A 17,677-nucleotide genomic window follows, 5' to 3' on the forward strand; every position below is an offset into this window, starting at 1 on the left:
CCCCTAGAACTTAGAACTACTTAAACCTAACTAACCTAAGGACATCACGAACATCCATGCCCGAGCCAGGATTCGAACCTGCGACCGTAGTGGTCGCGCGGTTACAGACTGTAGCGCCTAGAACCGCTCGACCACTCCGGCCGGCTGTATAGCATGTTACAGCCACTAGATGGCTCTTACGTCGGGATCAAGTAATAGACAATAAATAATTCTCTTTTCACACTTAAAAGTAACAAGGCTAGTGAGTGGTCTTTAAAAATAGTAACGATTATAAAACTATAGTTTACTTACAATTGAAACATATTTTTAAATCTCACAAATACAGCTTTGTAATCGTCAGTATTCTTCAACGTCACTCACAAACGTAGTTCATTTTAAATGTAAAAATAGATTTATTTACGGTCTGCTACATGGTAGCGATGTAAAGAGCCATCTAGTGGTTGTAACAGGCTATGCAAATGTTTTCTTTGCAATACTATGTGTCAATTGTACCTTATACGCCTTTTGAAGTAGATTTTCGATGTTTAAAATATGTCCAGCATGTGTAAACAGATGCGCTACTGCGTACTGTGTATTTGTGATGTAACAAGCATCTTTGAGCTGTTTATATATGGATAAGACCATTTGCACAAGGTGCTTTATGTTTTAAAATATTTTAGCTATGATATACATTTTATAATGTGCTGATTTTTATTCGCAAGATAACTTGACGTGAGGTCCAACATAAATTGAAGACGTTTCGTAAGAAAAAGGTTTTTAAGTTATGTGATGTACACTTTCACTTACGTTTTTTTGTAATGCCAAACTAAAACTTTTATCTCAATTATTAGGTCTTAACTCATGTTATGAGACGTATTCAATGTATATGAAATTTGTTACGAACCTGAAGATGACAGCAAAGACTGTCGATACTGGTTGTCTCAAATAGGGAAATATTTATGCTATCTAGGGTTTGAACATTTTTAGCAAATAAAAAAGATCGCCTCTTCGCTCTTCTCAAAATGAGAAAATTCATTCACAAATTAAGAAATGATTTTAAATTAGATTTTAAAACTTGCTTAGCTATCTGGCAGACATTTTATGTTTCTGGGCAAATGGTTAAAAATTTTTGTTACTGCTTATTGAACTCCTCTCTGAGACAATGACAGCTTTAAAAATGGGTAATATAGATCATTTTTCTCTCTAGTGTCGTAGGATGTACGTCATTGATCTTCTCAAATTGTGATGGATTATTTGTGACGAATTTCATTGGCGAAAATATGTATTGTGACGACGCAGTTAAAATGCCTAGCTTCTTGAAGAAGTACCTGCATGACGTCCCTGGCAGATCACCACATGTTATTCTTACTGCTCACTTTTGTGTAATCAACACTCTCTTTCTAAGTGACGAGTTACCCCAGAAAATTATTCTTAGGCCATTTTTGTGAAGTATGCAAAATATATCAGAAAGTTGATATGTTCCTTTACGAGATTAGCAATTATATGTAGAGCAAAAGTAGCCAAACTTAATCGTTTGAGAAGCTCAATAATATGCTTCTCCAGATCAAGTTGTCATCAATATGTACACTAAAAAATGTGGAGCATTCTACTCTACTTACAGACTCCTGCTCACGTGCTACATTAATTGTTAATGTGTCCTATTTATTGTACACAACTGAACGTCCTGTTTTGTAAAAAAAATTTAGGGAGAGTCAATTTTCAGACAGACACTCAATAATTCTTTCGAATATATAATTTACTAACTCTTCTGCTGCTTTCTCTTTAATACGATTTATTATAACACTAGTATAAAGTAGAAGAAGTACCAGTTTTGTTTCTTGTATGGTAAGTGGTAGGTCATTCACATATACGTATAAGGAATATATTTAGATCCACAATTGAATCTTGTGAGAGTCCCTCTGTGACTCTTTCTTTTACACAGTCTCTAATATTCATTACCTTTCTGAGACTGTAAAAGTAAGATTTAGAAGGACAGTACCACTGTTGAAGCATAACAACCCTAACAACATTGAGGTGTCACACCAGCTAACATAATGTGTAAAGAGCCTTATGTACAAACATAGAAGGTAACAGTGTATTACAAATGACGCCATTTGGTAACGAAACTGTAAGGTGATATTATTTTACATTAACGCACATCTGGCATGTATATGCTAATGATGTTTCACAAATGAAGATGCCTCCATCGTCCATCAAACACCTAGCTGATTTGAGCATAATGATGCTGGCTGTGCATTAATGTAAATGGGTGACATTTTCAGGAACAGCTAACAGTATTCATCTCGTGGCAATTTCAGCCCTATCTCGAGTGTCAAAATTTCCAGAAACCCTAGTGGAGAAACGGTGTTGCTGTGACATTTTTGTCAAATAAGACAAGCGTTTCTTTTTATCTCCCCCATACACTCTCATTTTCTTGACATAGGTTTCTTACATTCTGTAAATAAGAGTAATAGATACAATGACACAGCAGAAAGGTTGTATAAAATTTTGGCCATCAGTACTGCTAATGAGGTGCTTTGTATATCGACCTAAAGCTTGTTTGATACAGTCTCCCACTCCCCTCTCAGAGCATTGCAGGCAAGCGGCGATTTATGTGGGCTTCATGCGAGAGAGGGGAAATAGACTTTGCATAGCCTGCTAGAAGTTGCGAAGATGACCGAAGCTACCTTGCCAAAAGACACAGCAGTATACTTTGAGCATATGGTCACACGGCTCTCACGCACCAGCTGCCTCTCGCGCAGAGTTGCAAAATCACAGAATGCACAGATGTAGTGCATGTTGCTAACATGCGGATGGTGTGGTCCACCAGTTACACTTAATGCACTGCAGTAGTTGCAGTTGCTTGTGGGCCTTACAACAGGTGTCGATCTATAGCCTGAACTACAAACTTTGGTTCACTTACCACACTGACAATGAGACAGCTAATGGTTGTCCCCAGGATTTCGCTATGTATTACCGAAGTTTACAGGTCACTTTCCTGTAATAATACCTATCATCCGTCTGACTGTGGACAACTCGCGGTGCAGCCACAATATCCTCTTCGTTTCATCACAACTGTTTGAGTCTATATCACCAACGATCCGCCTTGTATACTTGTATCTAGTCCTGCGCCTACAATTTTTTTTCCTTTTAGCACTTCTTCAAAATGGCTCTAAGCACTATGGGACTTAACATCTGTGGTCATCAGTCCCCTAGAACTTAGAACTACTTAAACCTAACTAACCTAAGGACATCACACACATCCAAGTCCGAGGCAGGATTCGAACCTGCGACCGTAGCGGTCACGCGGTTCCAGACTGAAGCGCTTAGAACCGCACGTCCACACCGGCCGGCAGCACTTCTTCAGTTCATTACGTATTTTGTTAGACTTTTTTTCTTTTTTACTACTTCAAGCAAATCTTCGTTCCCTAGGTGATCAATCAATCACTTTTTCAAAAAGCTTAATCACATTTGTGCTGTATTTTTCCCATTTTTCTACCTTTTGAATCAAACACAGCTATTCTCCAAACATACCTCTTCACGAATTTTTTTCTTCACAAGGTTTATATTTTGGATGCTAGTAGCTATTTCTTAGTCGCTGTTTCTTTTTAAGAAAGGTCCTTTGTCTTTTTGAATTATTACTAATATAGTATGTCTTTCCTACATCGTCCTACTTAATCCATTCTACTCCAAATGTGGAAAAATTCTCCTCAAGAAACTCTCGCAAAAATTTAACATTTAGCAATCCAGCATGTTAAATATGTTGCACTGTTTGATTTTTTTCTATTTATTTTTATTTGTGTGCATTTGCAGCTATCAGCACGTGTTCCATTTCATTAAGTACTCAATTTCATTCCTGTCCACTTTTAATGATTACTGACACGTCGTTCAACACATCGTTATGTTATTCATGTTCATGTCAAAATAACTCCTACATTGAGACAGCCCTCTATCTTCCTCATTTCCTCTTCTATACACAAAATAAATATCAGTGTTGACGATGGGCAACTTTTTTCTGATTTTTGCCTCTTGTATCATTCTATCATGATAGCCACTGCAGTGTGCTTCAAAGAGAGAGGGTGGTCTCCCCTTTTAGCTCTGTAGTTGATACCACTCTCCCTGAAAAAGGAAAACGTTTTATCCGAGTTCACATCATCAAAAGCCTCCTAGAATCTCCTCCTGTTTTTCTTAAGTCTACCCTCGATTACTAATTACCAAGCACAGTCTCTCTAATGCATCACCTCTCCTAAAATCAAATTGTTCCTTTCTTAATCTACTTTCAGTTTTCCTATTCGATGGAGTACTTTTGTGGGTAGTTTTGGTGGATGTAACACTAGGCTGTGTGGGCGGTAATTTTCACATCTGCACTTACTTTCTTCGGAAATGCAACAATCTTACTCTTTTCAGAATATAATGGAACTTCCCCAGCTACAGAAGTTTCGATCAGGAATTTGTATAGTTCCTGCTTCGCCCTTCAGTCTGATGTGCACAAGGGCTTCGCTAGTTTTCCATCCAGACCTAGGCATTAGTTCCACTAGAGTTCGTGGGAAGCTTTTTCAATTTCAGAAAGATGTGTTGTTTCTCCTGTGTCACCTTCTTGCACTGTGTCCTCCTTTCAGTTGTCTTAATTTTTCCTATAATGTTCCCCCAAGTCCATCTTATCGCCTTAGTTTCTGTTTCAATTACCAGATTAACCTGTTCAGATGTACACTCCTGGAAATGGAAAAAAGAACACATTGACACCGGTGTGTCAGACCCACCATACTTGCTCCGGACACTGCGAGAGGGCTGTACAAGCAATGATCACACGCGCGGCACAGCGGACACACCAGGAACCGCGGTGTTGGCCGTCGAATGGCGCTAGCTGCGCAGCATTTGTGCACCGCCGCCGTCAGTGTCAGCCAGTTTGCCGTGGCATACGGAGCTCCATCGCAGTCTTTAACACTGGTAGCATGCCGCGACAGTGTGGACGTGAACCGTATGTGCAGTTGACGGACTTTGAGCGAGGGCGTATAGTGGGCATGCGGGAGGCCGGGTGGACGTACCGCCGAATTGCTCAACACGTGGGGCGTGAGGTCTCCACAGTACATCGATGTTGTCGCCAGTGGTCGGCGGAAGGTGCACGTGCCTGTCGACCTGGGACCGGACCGCAGCGACGCACGGATGCACGCCAAGACCGTAGGATCCTACGCAGTGCCGTAGGGGACCGCACCGCCACTTCCCAGCAAATTAGGGACACTGTTGCTCCTGGGGTATCGGCGAGGACCATTCGCAACCGTCTCCATGAAGCTGGGCTACGGTCCCGCACACCGTTAGGCCGTCTTCCGCTCACGCCCCAACATCGTGCAGCCCGCCTCCAGTGGTGTCGCGACAGGCGTGAATGGAAGGACGAATGGAGACGTGTCGTCTTCAGCGATGAGAGTCGCTTCTGCCTTGGTGCCAATCATGGTCGTATGCGTGTTTGGCGCCGTGCAGGTGAGCGCCACAATCAGGACTGCATACGACCGAGGCACACAGGGCCAACACCCGGCATCATGGTGTGGGGAGCGATCTCCTACACTGGTCGTACACCACTGGTGATCGTCGAGGGTACACTGAATAGTGCACGGTACATCCAAACCGTCATCGAACCCATCGTTGTACCATTCCTAGACCGGCAAGGGAACTTGCTGTTCCAACAGGACAATGCACGTCCGCATGTATCCCGTGCCACCCAACGTGCTCTAGAAGGTGTAAGTCAACTACCCTGGCCAGCAAGATCTCCGGATCTGTCCCCCATTGAGCATGTTTGGGACTGGATGAAGCGTCGTGTCACGCGGTCTGCACGTCCAGCACGAACGCTGGTCCAACTGAGGCGCCAGGTGGAAATGGCATGGCAAGCCGTTCCACAGGACTACATCCAGCATCTCTACGATCGTCTCCATGGGAGAATAGCAGCCTGCATTGCTGCGAAAGGTGGATATACACTGTACTAGTGCCGACATTGTGCATGCTCTGTTGCCTGTGTCTATGTGCCTGTGGTTCTGTCAGTGTGATCATGTGATGTATCTGACCCCAGGAATGTGTCAATAAAGTTTCCCCTTCCTGGGACAATGAATTCACGGTGTTCTTATTTCAATTTCCAGGAGTGTAATAATTGTTCTCCTTACTCTGTGTTCCTTAAAGAGATTGTTAATCAGTGTGGAGCATCTATCCTGTTTTAGTTTTGTATCTGTCTAATGATATCGTTCCTCCATTTTTTTTACCTTTTATTGATTTCCAGATATTGTAATTTCTGAGTGACTTTTATTTTTGCTGTTCATTTCCTATAATTTTACATTTTTGTCTTTTGTACTAGAATTAACTTCAGCATCTCAAGTATTGTCTAAGATGATCTTTCTTTTCTCTTTTTCGTTGCTATTACTATTCTTTTTGCTCCATTTGCACCAATTTTAACTGTCTTCCATCGGTGTTTTACACCAGTAACTACTTTATATGTTATTTACTCTGTCATTTGCTGTTATGGCACTGAATATGCAGTTCCTTCAACTTTCTCTGAGCTCCAACTTCTCAGTTGCTATCTGCTTAATTTCTTAAATTAAAATCGACATTTCATTAGTACTAATGGTCACTGTCAACTTCAGCATCTGGATAACTCTTGTATCTCTCACCTTGAATTCTAAGACCTTATTCTACTAAAATGTACCCAGTATGTTATTTTGTACGAACCCCTGGAATCTTCCATTTACAATATTTTTTCAAGTGGTTCTCTAAAAGAGTATTCGAAATGACTAACTCGAGCCCACCATGCAAAATTCTTAAGATTTCACACCTCTCCTTTCACTTGTCATAAATAATATTACCTATTATTCTTTGTTCCTTGATTTCGCGTACGACCACATTACAGTCTCCAATTGTAATTAAATTTTCACCTGCTTTGATTTATTTCAAGAGTTCATTTATATGATCATTCGTTTCATCAGTTTCATTGGCATATGACCCTGTAGTTGGCATGTATGTGTGTATGATAAAAATTAATATAATTAACGTATACTCACAGACTGTGCATTATTTGATTTATGGGTATTTTGACTGATTCCTTGACAGGTGTGGGCATCTCCAGATCTTTGGATATTACAGTATATAACAGAATCAGGTAACCACTAAAACTCGACTTACAGTATAGTGACTTACACTCATTGCCCCGGTGGCAACATGTTTTAAGTTGAAGGACCACTCAGAGCTTTCACCAATTTTAGTAAGAGTTCTGAGAATTGGATTTACAGTATTTGCTGTAAGTTCAAGGGCCATCTGTGAGGTCCAGAGCGGAACTGGGAAAGTTTCCACATCTCATTGGGAAAGTATGAGCCATATCGATGTACAAAGGTGGAAACTGGGCCACATTCATACTGAGGTAAAGAATTTAAATATACAAGCTAACATAGTCATCAAACACGTTATTAAATCGTACCAATCCCAAATACCTATTTTGTGAGCATGCTTGGATAGTTAGTTTTATCCTATTTACATAGTTTTTATAGGAAATACTAAAAGTATGGTATAAAGGGTAAAACCACTGCTTTAAATATTGAAAATATTAATCGGTGATAAGAAACACTTGTTGGTTCATACTCAAATAAGCCACGAAGAAAAAAAATAATAAAAAAAAAGATTTGCAATGATGGTTTATTGGGCTTTAATACAAATCGTTTCAATATAAATTTATAAAGTATATTTACGAAGTCTTGTAACACGACTGCTTGATGTGGAATATTACAAACGACGCTGCCTCTCTTCAGTCCAAGATGTTAACTATTTACTTATTTCATTTACTGATAGTTTGAAGAGGCACATGACGATGGGTTCGATTAAGAACAGTAATTTTAGGGGAGCACAGACTGTATGGTTTATTACCGAAATCATAACACATTTCAAACACTTTTAAATACACTTGGTTTTAGCAATATTCCGCATGCCACTATACGACATCGATCGTTTCACACGAAAGCTTAAAAGCAATCAGAACGGAGTGCAAAGAATAATACCAGAAGTAGATTAGCAAATACATACTTCCAAGCAATGCCAGACCGCTGACTGTCTGAATTCCACTGTCTATCTTGCACTGACTACCACACTACACTCTTTTGGCAAACAACAACAATCACTACTACTGAAAGGATTGTCATTGGGCAGCGATTACTCTGGAATACTGGACTCGGTTAACCAGTGACGTAATATGCACTCTGTTATGAAGCATATGGATACATTTATGACCACAGTCAGGAAGTATGATAAATTTATCGACATAGGTAAATATAGGATCCTCACATGCTGAAATAGCTTACTAAAATACTTTTTTCCTTGCACAGGCATGTGGGTTCGTAGACAAAACATGAACGCCTGATGATACTGGCTTGTCAGTGATGTTTAATTAATGGCTCACGGTTTACTTTGAGAAGGATGGGACTGGTAGTCAGCTGTGGTCTTATTGTAGGAACCATCGCAGCATGTGGTTGAAGTAATTTAGAGAAATCACAGGAATATTAAGGCGACAAACTCACTGACACACTTTGTTTACATGGGCAACCCAGGTATAATGAAGTAAAAGACCTAGCGGCGCCATCATCCACATCAGTGACATCATCATTATTATCTGTGGGAAGCCATGCCTCCTTTCCCCCTCCCCCAACTTATCATTGCCAAATCAAAACACAGTGTTAAATATAGAACAACCAAAAAAAGTCCAAGATGATGGAAATATCTCATTTGTTTTACTGGAAAATTAAATCCCTCTCCTCCTTTTTTCCTCTCCATTTTTTGTCCTTATGTCCAGCCAATCATAGCCTAGTATAAAAATGAGAAATAATTGAGGATGAAGGAAACAGATAATTTGTGCTATATACCTCCTCCATCTCCTCTTTTCAGCCAACAGGACAACTGGAGCATAGTATTAGAAAATAGCCTAGTTATGCTAGTGGAGAATTAGAAACCCCCTCCCCCTTCCCTTATCTCCAACTAATAAAAATGCAGTATTAAAAATTGTAGATTATGGAAATAGTCCAATATTCTGCTTCATCCTCAACCCCATCCTCCTTCCAATCAATCGGAGACTGGTATTAAAATAACATACCAGATGTAGAAGAAAAAATTAATTAGTCCAACTACAAAACCGAAGTTATGCATTACATGCTCGAAAGATATTTCTTTTTTCCAAAAAAATATTTACATATATCTGGATTTAATCAGTGTAAATATTATTATTATCAGTCACACAAATCTCGTCAGTTGACAATATTTTGTGTGGAACTGAAAGAAGGCTGTGCAGATAAATATACCTCTCGTGTAATATGAAAATGATTCAAAGGTCAAAATATGCATTATTTACTTAAATGACTCACACACACACACACACACACACACACACACACATGTTGTGTTCCACCACCCCCACCCATCTCCATTCACAGTCTAGTTCTGAAATGAAAAAGCAACTAGTGTGTAGCACTATACTCAAAAGTTTTTGAGATATTTATCAAAAAATACGTCAAAATATCTGAATTACGAAATAATGACGAACTATGTCATTACTGACTCCCAAAGAGTTGTTTATGAATTGGCTCACCAATGACTTTGGTAAATTTCATTCATAGCTATTCTCTATAAATAAACAAAAACCAACATTTGTTTGTAGAATATAATTAACAAATTAGTAACACATAGTTGTTGAACAAGAGCTTTACTCTAAATACTATTCTGCAAACCCAGGAAAATGCCATATAAAGTCATCTGCTATTTTGTGTCCAAGTTTCTCACTGTCACTAACAGATGTCTGAATTTTAGTGAAGTTATATGTTTGATCTTTGTGCCACGAGTTATTTACTTGTACCAACAGATGTCTGGTGAGAAATGTTAAAAGTTCCACCTCTGTGCAGTTTTTCGTTTATGACACAGCAGTGGCTAAAATTAATTATTTTCCACATCAGTGATGCTTGTCAAATGTCACAACAGTCTTTCCAAATCGAAAATGGTTACAAAAATTTCTGCAATCAAAAGAAAGTGAAATGTTTCTGTTCAGTATCGTAATATTACTTTCTGCTTTCACACACAGCCGTCAATTAAGTGTCTTTAACACGACTGACAACTCCTAAAGTAAGTACACCAATGCTATTTCCATGCTTAAATCGTTGCAAATAACAAGTAACATCTATGATGCTTGTCAAGTGTCAGAATATTCTAAAATATCTGAAAAATATTCTTATTTGCCTCCACCTATAGTTGACATCCACTGTACATACTGTTACTTTAGAGACTGGTTTGTGGTACTATTAATCCTCATCAGCATATGTGAGTGATATTTGTGCTACTTTCATTCTAAAGAGAAGTTTGCAGTACTAAGCACTAAGCGTTTGCCATTTCGTATTAGGTGTTAACCATAAGGCATTAGCCATTGAGCATTAGCTGATAGGTGTTAGACCGCCATTAGGCAGTAGCTGTTAGATGTTACGCATTAGCCATTAGGTTTTAGCCATCAGGCATTATCTTGTAAGTGTTAGCCATGAGATGTTACTTGGTGGATACCTAGGTGACATCTTGGAGGTATATCGTAGACACCTATGATGGGGATTATTGGACACCTAGGGCAATGGCGGACACCCTATTAAGTAACTGTGTTAGGCGTCGGGTGTTAGGCGTCAGCTGTTGCTGGGTGGAAACTTAGGGGGAATGGTGGACACTTAGGTATCTTAAACAGTATTCTAACACAAGGTCGTTGTCAGCTACTGGATCTTTAATAGTGCTGTGTCACTAGAAGCTGTAAGTTAGATCTGCAATATTCATCTTGACGAATTTAACATTGTATGTATTTTAATAAGTAATACAAACGATTTTAGCTGCAGAAATATTTAAGGCATTATGCATTAGGCATTACATGTTAGGTGTTAATGGCTGATAGAAACCTAGGAGATATGTTGTACTCTTAAGAGGGGAAGGGTGGACACATAGGAGGGGAATGGTGACACCAGGGGGAATGGTGGACACTTTGTAAAATAACTGTTGTGCTTTATGTTTTATTGGGTCATAAATAGTGCTCTAACATCAGATGCAAGTCAGTCACTGGATCTGAAATTACTATTGTGTCACTAGAAACTGTAAGTTAGATCTGCAGTAGTGCTCTAGATAAATTTAGTGTTTTGTGTAATTTAATAAGTAATACAGACAATATTGGGTGTGAAATATTTTATATGAAGCTCCTTCGTGCTTTCACGGTGTGAGAAATTTTACATATGATAAAACTTTATTTTGTTCAAATCTTCGTTGAGATCTTGCATATTATGGTAAGCATGCAAGCTGCTTGTGTTTTAATAAGTTATGCTGACAACTTGTAAGGGGAAATATTTAGTTTGAAGTTCTGTAGAGCTTGCAAGTGTGGTACCTTACGCTAATGATAAATAATAACTTACTTATGACTTTTTTTCTCAAGATGTCGACTCTGTCCTCTTTGGAGATGTCACAACTTTCGTTACTGCATTTGCTCGTCTCCTCAGCGTGTATAAAGAAAGCATGTCGTCCAGCAGCCTAAGTTATATATTACAATAAAACCCATTAGTCCTTCCTACAATCAGACATATTCTTTTCTTCTGAAATCGTAAACCTGCATACCTCCTTCCTTTCTTCCTAAAATAGTATTTGTTTATCTTTAGATTGTTATGTGTGTACCACGTATTTTTCTTAGAGGATGGTGTTATTAATTAGTTGATTCTGTGTATAAACCTTTTAGAAAGCTTTGGCAACGTAGTTATGATTGCAAACATAATCGAATGTTGTTATTGCGCATAATGTCCAGTAGGCCTGAGTAACTTATAATAAAATCAACTATTGTCAATCAGTATCATCGACTGTGACTGTGTATTATTGACTATACTTTTGCAGTTATGCATTATCATTACCCCTCCTAAAAATACGTTCCAATTCTAACGCATTTTCTGCAGTTATAGTATTGGTCAGGTTAGTCTTATGACATCGATTCCTTAGGTCTAACTTCTAATGTCAACTGCTATTTATAACTATTTAGGCATGGAAGTAGCATCAGAGACCTTGATTTAGAGTTGATAATGATGTTTTAGCAACTAATTTGACGACTATATGTATATATGGAAATTAACATTATGGTACTTGACTTTGACACCGTCCTTTTTTGTGTTACAGACATATTTTTGCATCCATTTTAAATTTGGAAAGAATATTTTGACATTTTACAAACATCATATATATGGAAAATAATTAATTTAACTCTTTGTTGTGTCTTACATCAAGTGTTGTACATAGTCCGAACTTTTAAGGTTTTTATTGCTGCATACATCTGTTGGTGACTATAAGAAACTCGTGATACAAATAATGGACATTGGGCTTTTAAAAGTGCAGCCTTCTGTTGGTGAGAGTAAATCACTAGGACATAAAAAAGGATCTGATTCTATTTCGAATTTTTGAGGGCCTGCAGAATAGGTTTTAAAATAAAACTCATATTCGACAGCTAAATTTAACTAATTCATTAGATACATTTTATAAGCAAACTTCGGTTTTTAATTATTTATAGAGTGTATGTTATATACTCATACCAATACTCCATAACTTTGAATGAAATTTACCAGTGCAACTGATGAGCGAGTCCATAAACGATTTTTTGGAAGTCACTAATGAAAACATAGTCAGTTACTTTTTTAAATAATTCATATAGTTTGACGTATTTATTGATAAACATCTTGTACACGTCGAAGCACAGCCAAGACAGGGACACATTGCAACTGGCTTTTTCATTTCATTAATAGGCTCTGACTGGAAGTGAGGAGATGGATATTTGAACACAGCCAGATGGGGCTGCACTGTAAATGGCTCTGACTGGGGGGAAAGAGAGAGAAGCGTTTAAAATACTTTATTTTGATGATTAATTGTGGTCTTTCAGATATTTTTGAGCACAAATGGAGGTACATTGTAATTGGCTCTTTCATTTTAATATTAGACTCTTATTGGAAGAGAGGTAATGGAGGTGGAACAGTACACAGTGTATATATGTGTGTGTGTGTGTGTGTGTGTGTGTGTGTGTGTGTATGTGTGTGTGTGTGTGTGTTCAAAGAAAATACACTCCTGGAAATGGAAAAAAGAACACATTGACACCGGTGTGTCAGACCCACCATACTTGCTCCGGACACTGCGAGAGGGCTGTACAAGCAATGATCACACGCACGGCACAGCGGACACACCAGGAACCGCGGTGTTGGCCGTCGAATGGCGCTAGCTGCGCAGCATTTGTGCACCGCCGCCGTCAGTGTCGGCCAGTTTGCCGTGGCATACGGAGCTCCATCGCAGTCTTTAACACTGGTAGCATGCCGCGACAGCGTGGACGTGAACCGTATGTGCAGTTGACGGACTTTGAGCGAGGGCGTATAGTAGGCATGCGGGAGGCCGGGTGGACGTACCGCCGAATTGCTCAACACGTGGGGCGTGAGGTCTCCACAGTACATCGATGTTGTCACCAGTGGTCGGCGGAAGGTGCACGTGCCCGTCGACCTGGGACCGGACCGCAGCGACGCACGGATGCACGCCAAGACCGTAGGATCCTACGCAGTGCCGTAGGGGACCGCACCGCCACTTCCCAGCAAATTAGGGACACTGTTGCTCCTGGGGTATCGGCGAGGACCATTCGCAACCGTCTCCATGAAGCTGGGCTACGGTCCCGCACACCGTTAGGCCGTCTTCCGCTCACGCCCCAACATCGTGCAGCCCGCCTCCAGTGGTGTCGCGACAGGCGTGAATGGAAGGACGAATGGAGACGTGTCGTCTTCAGCGATGAGAGTCGCTTCTGCCTTGGTGCCAATCATGGTCGTATGCGTGTTTGGCGCCGTGCAGGTGAGCGCCACAATCAGGACTGCATACGACCGAGGCACACAGGGCTAACACCCGGCATCATGGTGTGGGGAGCGATCTCCTACACTGGCCGTACACCACTGGTGATCGTCGAGGGGACACTGAATAGTGCACGGTACATCCAAACCGTCATCGAACCCATCGTTGTACCATTCCTAGACCGGCAAGGGAACTTGCTGTTCCAACAGGACAATGCACGTCCGCATGTATCCCGTGCCACCCAACGTGCTCTAGAAGGTGTAAGTCAACTACCCTGGCCAGCAAGATCTCCGGATCTGTCCCCCATTGAGCATGTTTGGGACTGGATGAAGCGTCGTGTCACGCGGTCTGCACGTCCAGCACGAACGCTGGTCCAACTGAGGCGCCAGGTGGAAATGGCATGGCAAGCCGTTCCACAGGACTACATCCAGCATCTCTACGATCGTCTCCATGGGAGAATAGCAGCCTGCATTGCTGCGAAAGGTGGATATACACTGTACTAGTGCCGACATTGTGCATGCTCTGTTGCCTGTGTCTATGTGCCTGTGGTTCTGTCAGTGTGATCATGTGATGTATCTGACCCCAGGAATGTGTCGATAAAGTTTCCCCTTCCTGGGACAATGAATTCACGGTGTTCTTATTTCAATTTCCAGGAGTGTATTATAAGTTGACACCATCTTTATGATTCACTATAATAATAATATTACTTTGATTAAATACATAGGTATGTAAATATCTTTCAGGAATCATGAATACATTCAAAGAAATGGCACATGTCTTGGCATTAGTAGTTGAGGTTACATAATTTTTTCCTGCATACTACTCTCTGACTGACTAGAAGGAAGAAGCGTGTAAAGTACAACAACGGTCTATTTTCGTCATCTTCGATTTTTTTAACGCTAATGACTGGTTGCTGATAGGGTGAGGGAACGGGAGAGGAGAGGGAGTGGGCTTTCAATTCCCACTAGCACAAATGGACTATTTTCTAATTCTATGCTCTGATTGATTGGTAAGAGGTGATGAATAGGGTATAAAACACAAATCGTCTGTTTGTATCTTCGACTTTTTTCATTTTAATACTGCACTATGATTGGATCATGAAAAGGAAGGTGGACATGTGGAAGAGGTAACGGGGGGGGGGGGGGGGGGGGGGGGCGGTAAACCTTGGCAACATATGGATTTTAGATTAATCACGAACATCTAGCCCATATTGATTCTAAATGTGCAGATATTTGCATTTACTACAGGTTCAAATGTGTAGAACATGGTAACGCGTGTTCCAAGTATCTGTCCAATACCGATACACTACTGGCCATTAAAATTGCTACACCACGAAGATGACGTGCTACAGACGCGAAATTTAACCGACAGGAAGAAGATGCTGTGATATGCAAATGATTAGCTTTTCAGAGCATTCACACAAGGTTTGCGCCGGTGGCGACACCTACAACGTGCTGACATGAGGAAAGTTTCCAACAGATTTCTCATACACAAAGAGCAGTTGACCGGCATTGCCTGGTGAAACGTTGTTGTGATGCCTCGTGTAAGGAGGAGAAACGCGTAACATCGCGTTTCCGACTTTGATAAAGGTCGGATTGTAGCCCATCACTATTGCGGTATATCGTATTGCGACATTGCTGCTCGCGTTGGTCGAGATCCAATGACTGTTAGCAGAATATGGAATCGGTGGGTTCAGGAGGGTAATACGGAACGCCGTGCTGGATCCCAACGGCCTCGTATCACTAGCAGTCGAGATGACAGGCATCTTATCGGCATGGCTGTAACGGATCGTGCAGCCACGTCTCGATCCCTGAGTCAACAGATGGGGACGTTTGCAAGACAACAAACATCTGCACGAACAGTTCTACGACGTTTGCAGCAGCATTGACTATCAGCTCGGAGACCATGGCTGCGGTTACCTTTGACGCTGAATCACAGACAGGAGCGCCTGCGATGGTGTACTCAACGACGAACCTGGGTGCACGAACGGCAAAACGTCATTTTTTCGGATGAATCCAGGTTCTGTTTACAGCATCACGATGGTCGCATGCGTGTTTGGCGACATCGCGGTGAACGCACATTTGAAGCGTGAATTCGCCATCGCCATACTGGCGTATCACTCGGCGTGATGGTATGGGGTGGCATTGGTTCCACGTCTCTGTCACCTCTTGCTCGCATTGACGGCACTTTGAACAGTGGACGTTACATTTCAGACGTGTTACGACTCGTGGCTCTACCCTCCATTCGATCCCTGTGAAACCCTACATTTCGGCAGGATAATGCACGAACCGCATGTTACAGGTCCTGCACGGGCCATTCTGGATACAGAAAGTGTTCGATTGCTTCCCTGGCCAGCACATTCTCCATATCTCTCACCAATTGAAAACGTCTGGTCAATGGTGGTCGAGCATCTGGCTCGTCACAATACGCCAGTCACTAATCTTGATGAGCTGTGGTATCGTGTTGAAGCTGCATGGGCAGCTGTACCTGTACACGCCATCCAAGCTCTGTTTGACTCAATGCCCAGGCGTATCAAGGCCGTTATTACGGCCAGAGGTGGTTGTTCTGGGTACTGATATCTCAGGATCTATGCACCCAAATTGCGTGAAAATGTAATCATGTGTTAGTTCTAGTATAATATATTTGTCCAATGAATCCTCGTTTATCATTTGCATTTCTTCTTGGTGTAGCAATTTTAATGGCCAGTACTGTATTTTGGTTACTTATGCAATAATGGTTGATCCTGTACGGTGATGGGTTTTGTTTCAGCCCTTATTCCAGCTCTTGCATGTTGACGATACAATGTCGAACGATGAGGTACTGCACTCCAGTCAAATCACCGCTAAGGCGTCGTCGTTGCTTTGCCTGCAGGGAGGTGGACAGCGAGCTGTGCCCCGAGGGCGGGCAGGACGTGGTGGAGATCGACTCGCGCTCGTCGGCCGCGCTGACTCTGGGCTGCGAGGGGCGGCAGCAGCAGCGGCCGCGGAAGCACCCGCGGGCCGAAGCGCTGGCGCAGCTGCCGCAGCACACGCTGAAGGTGCGCGGCCGGGGGCTGCCGCCGCTGCAGCCGCTGCCGCCGCCGCCCAACGTGCTGCAGCCGCCGGCCCCGGGCGCCCGGCCGCTCCACAGCCCGCTGCCGCCCCCGCCCTTCTGACTACGCGCTCACAGCTCTGCAGCGCCCCAAACTGCAACGCCACACAGACTCTCTATCGTCGACAAAATCACTGGTCGTGCATTCCTTTCCGATTCTGGTGTACTATGCGTCATGTAAATAACTTTCTTCGAGATCAATATTGTTCACGTCCTTCTGCTACTGTGACTTTCCTTCGATTCATCCAGTGTTTGGTAATCTCGGTTGGTGAGTGTGGCTCACTAAACTATCAGATACAGGTTGACTGACGTAAGACTGTCACCCCTGTTGAGGAAATAAAAGAGATGTTTTCGTCAAATAATACCACGCAGAGATGCACGTAATTAGGGTGGAAAAGCGTACCTAAATAGGCCACCCCTTCGGCAGTGAATGTGAGTTTTAACGCTGACGTCTCTACCATCACTACTCGTAGCAGTCTCTGAAGTATTGTCGGAATGGCTGTCGATGCGTCAGACGCAATGTGACGTAATTAACATTGTCGGGTCCACTGCAATGAATTCGACATGAAGTCGTCAGCGTTACAACTCATATTTTCTGCCGAAGGCATGGCCTAGCGGTAGATTTTCCTCTCTAACGTCGACGCTATGTAAGTCTTTGGCTGACGTTTCCGGACTCGGATTTCTGTCCTCAGTCTGTCTCTCGAGACTGTCTCTAGAATACCTCGAAGAT

General features: G+C 41.8%; 1 protein-coding gene across 1 annotated transcript in view; it reads left to right on the forward strand.

Moving 5' to 3' along the window:
• LOC124590650 (pancreatic triacylglycerol lipase-like) overlaps nucleotides 1-17,011 on the forward strand; it is a 181,746-nt gene extending 164,735 nt beyond the window's left edge. Inside the window, exon 9 of the mRNA XM_047131669.1 lies at nucleotides 16,729-17,011. Within this exon, the coding sequence (XP_046987625.1) occupies nucleotides 16,729-17,011 (283 nt within the window). The remainder of the gene's footprint in view (nucleotides 1-16,728) is intronic.
• The last annotated feature ends 666 nt before the right edge of the window (nucleotides 17,012-17,677 follow it).

This window comes from Schistocerca americana, chromosome 1 (genome assembly GCF_021461395.2).
Source record: "Schistocerca americana isolate TAMUIC-IGC-003095 chromosome 1, iqSchAmer2.1, whole genome shotgun sequence".
NCBI classification, from domain to species: Eukaryota; Metazoa; Arthropoda; class Insecta; order Orthoptera; family Acrididae; genus Schistocerca; species Schistocerca americana.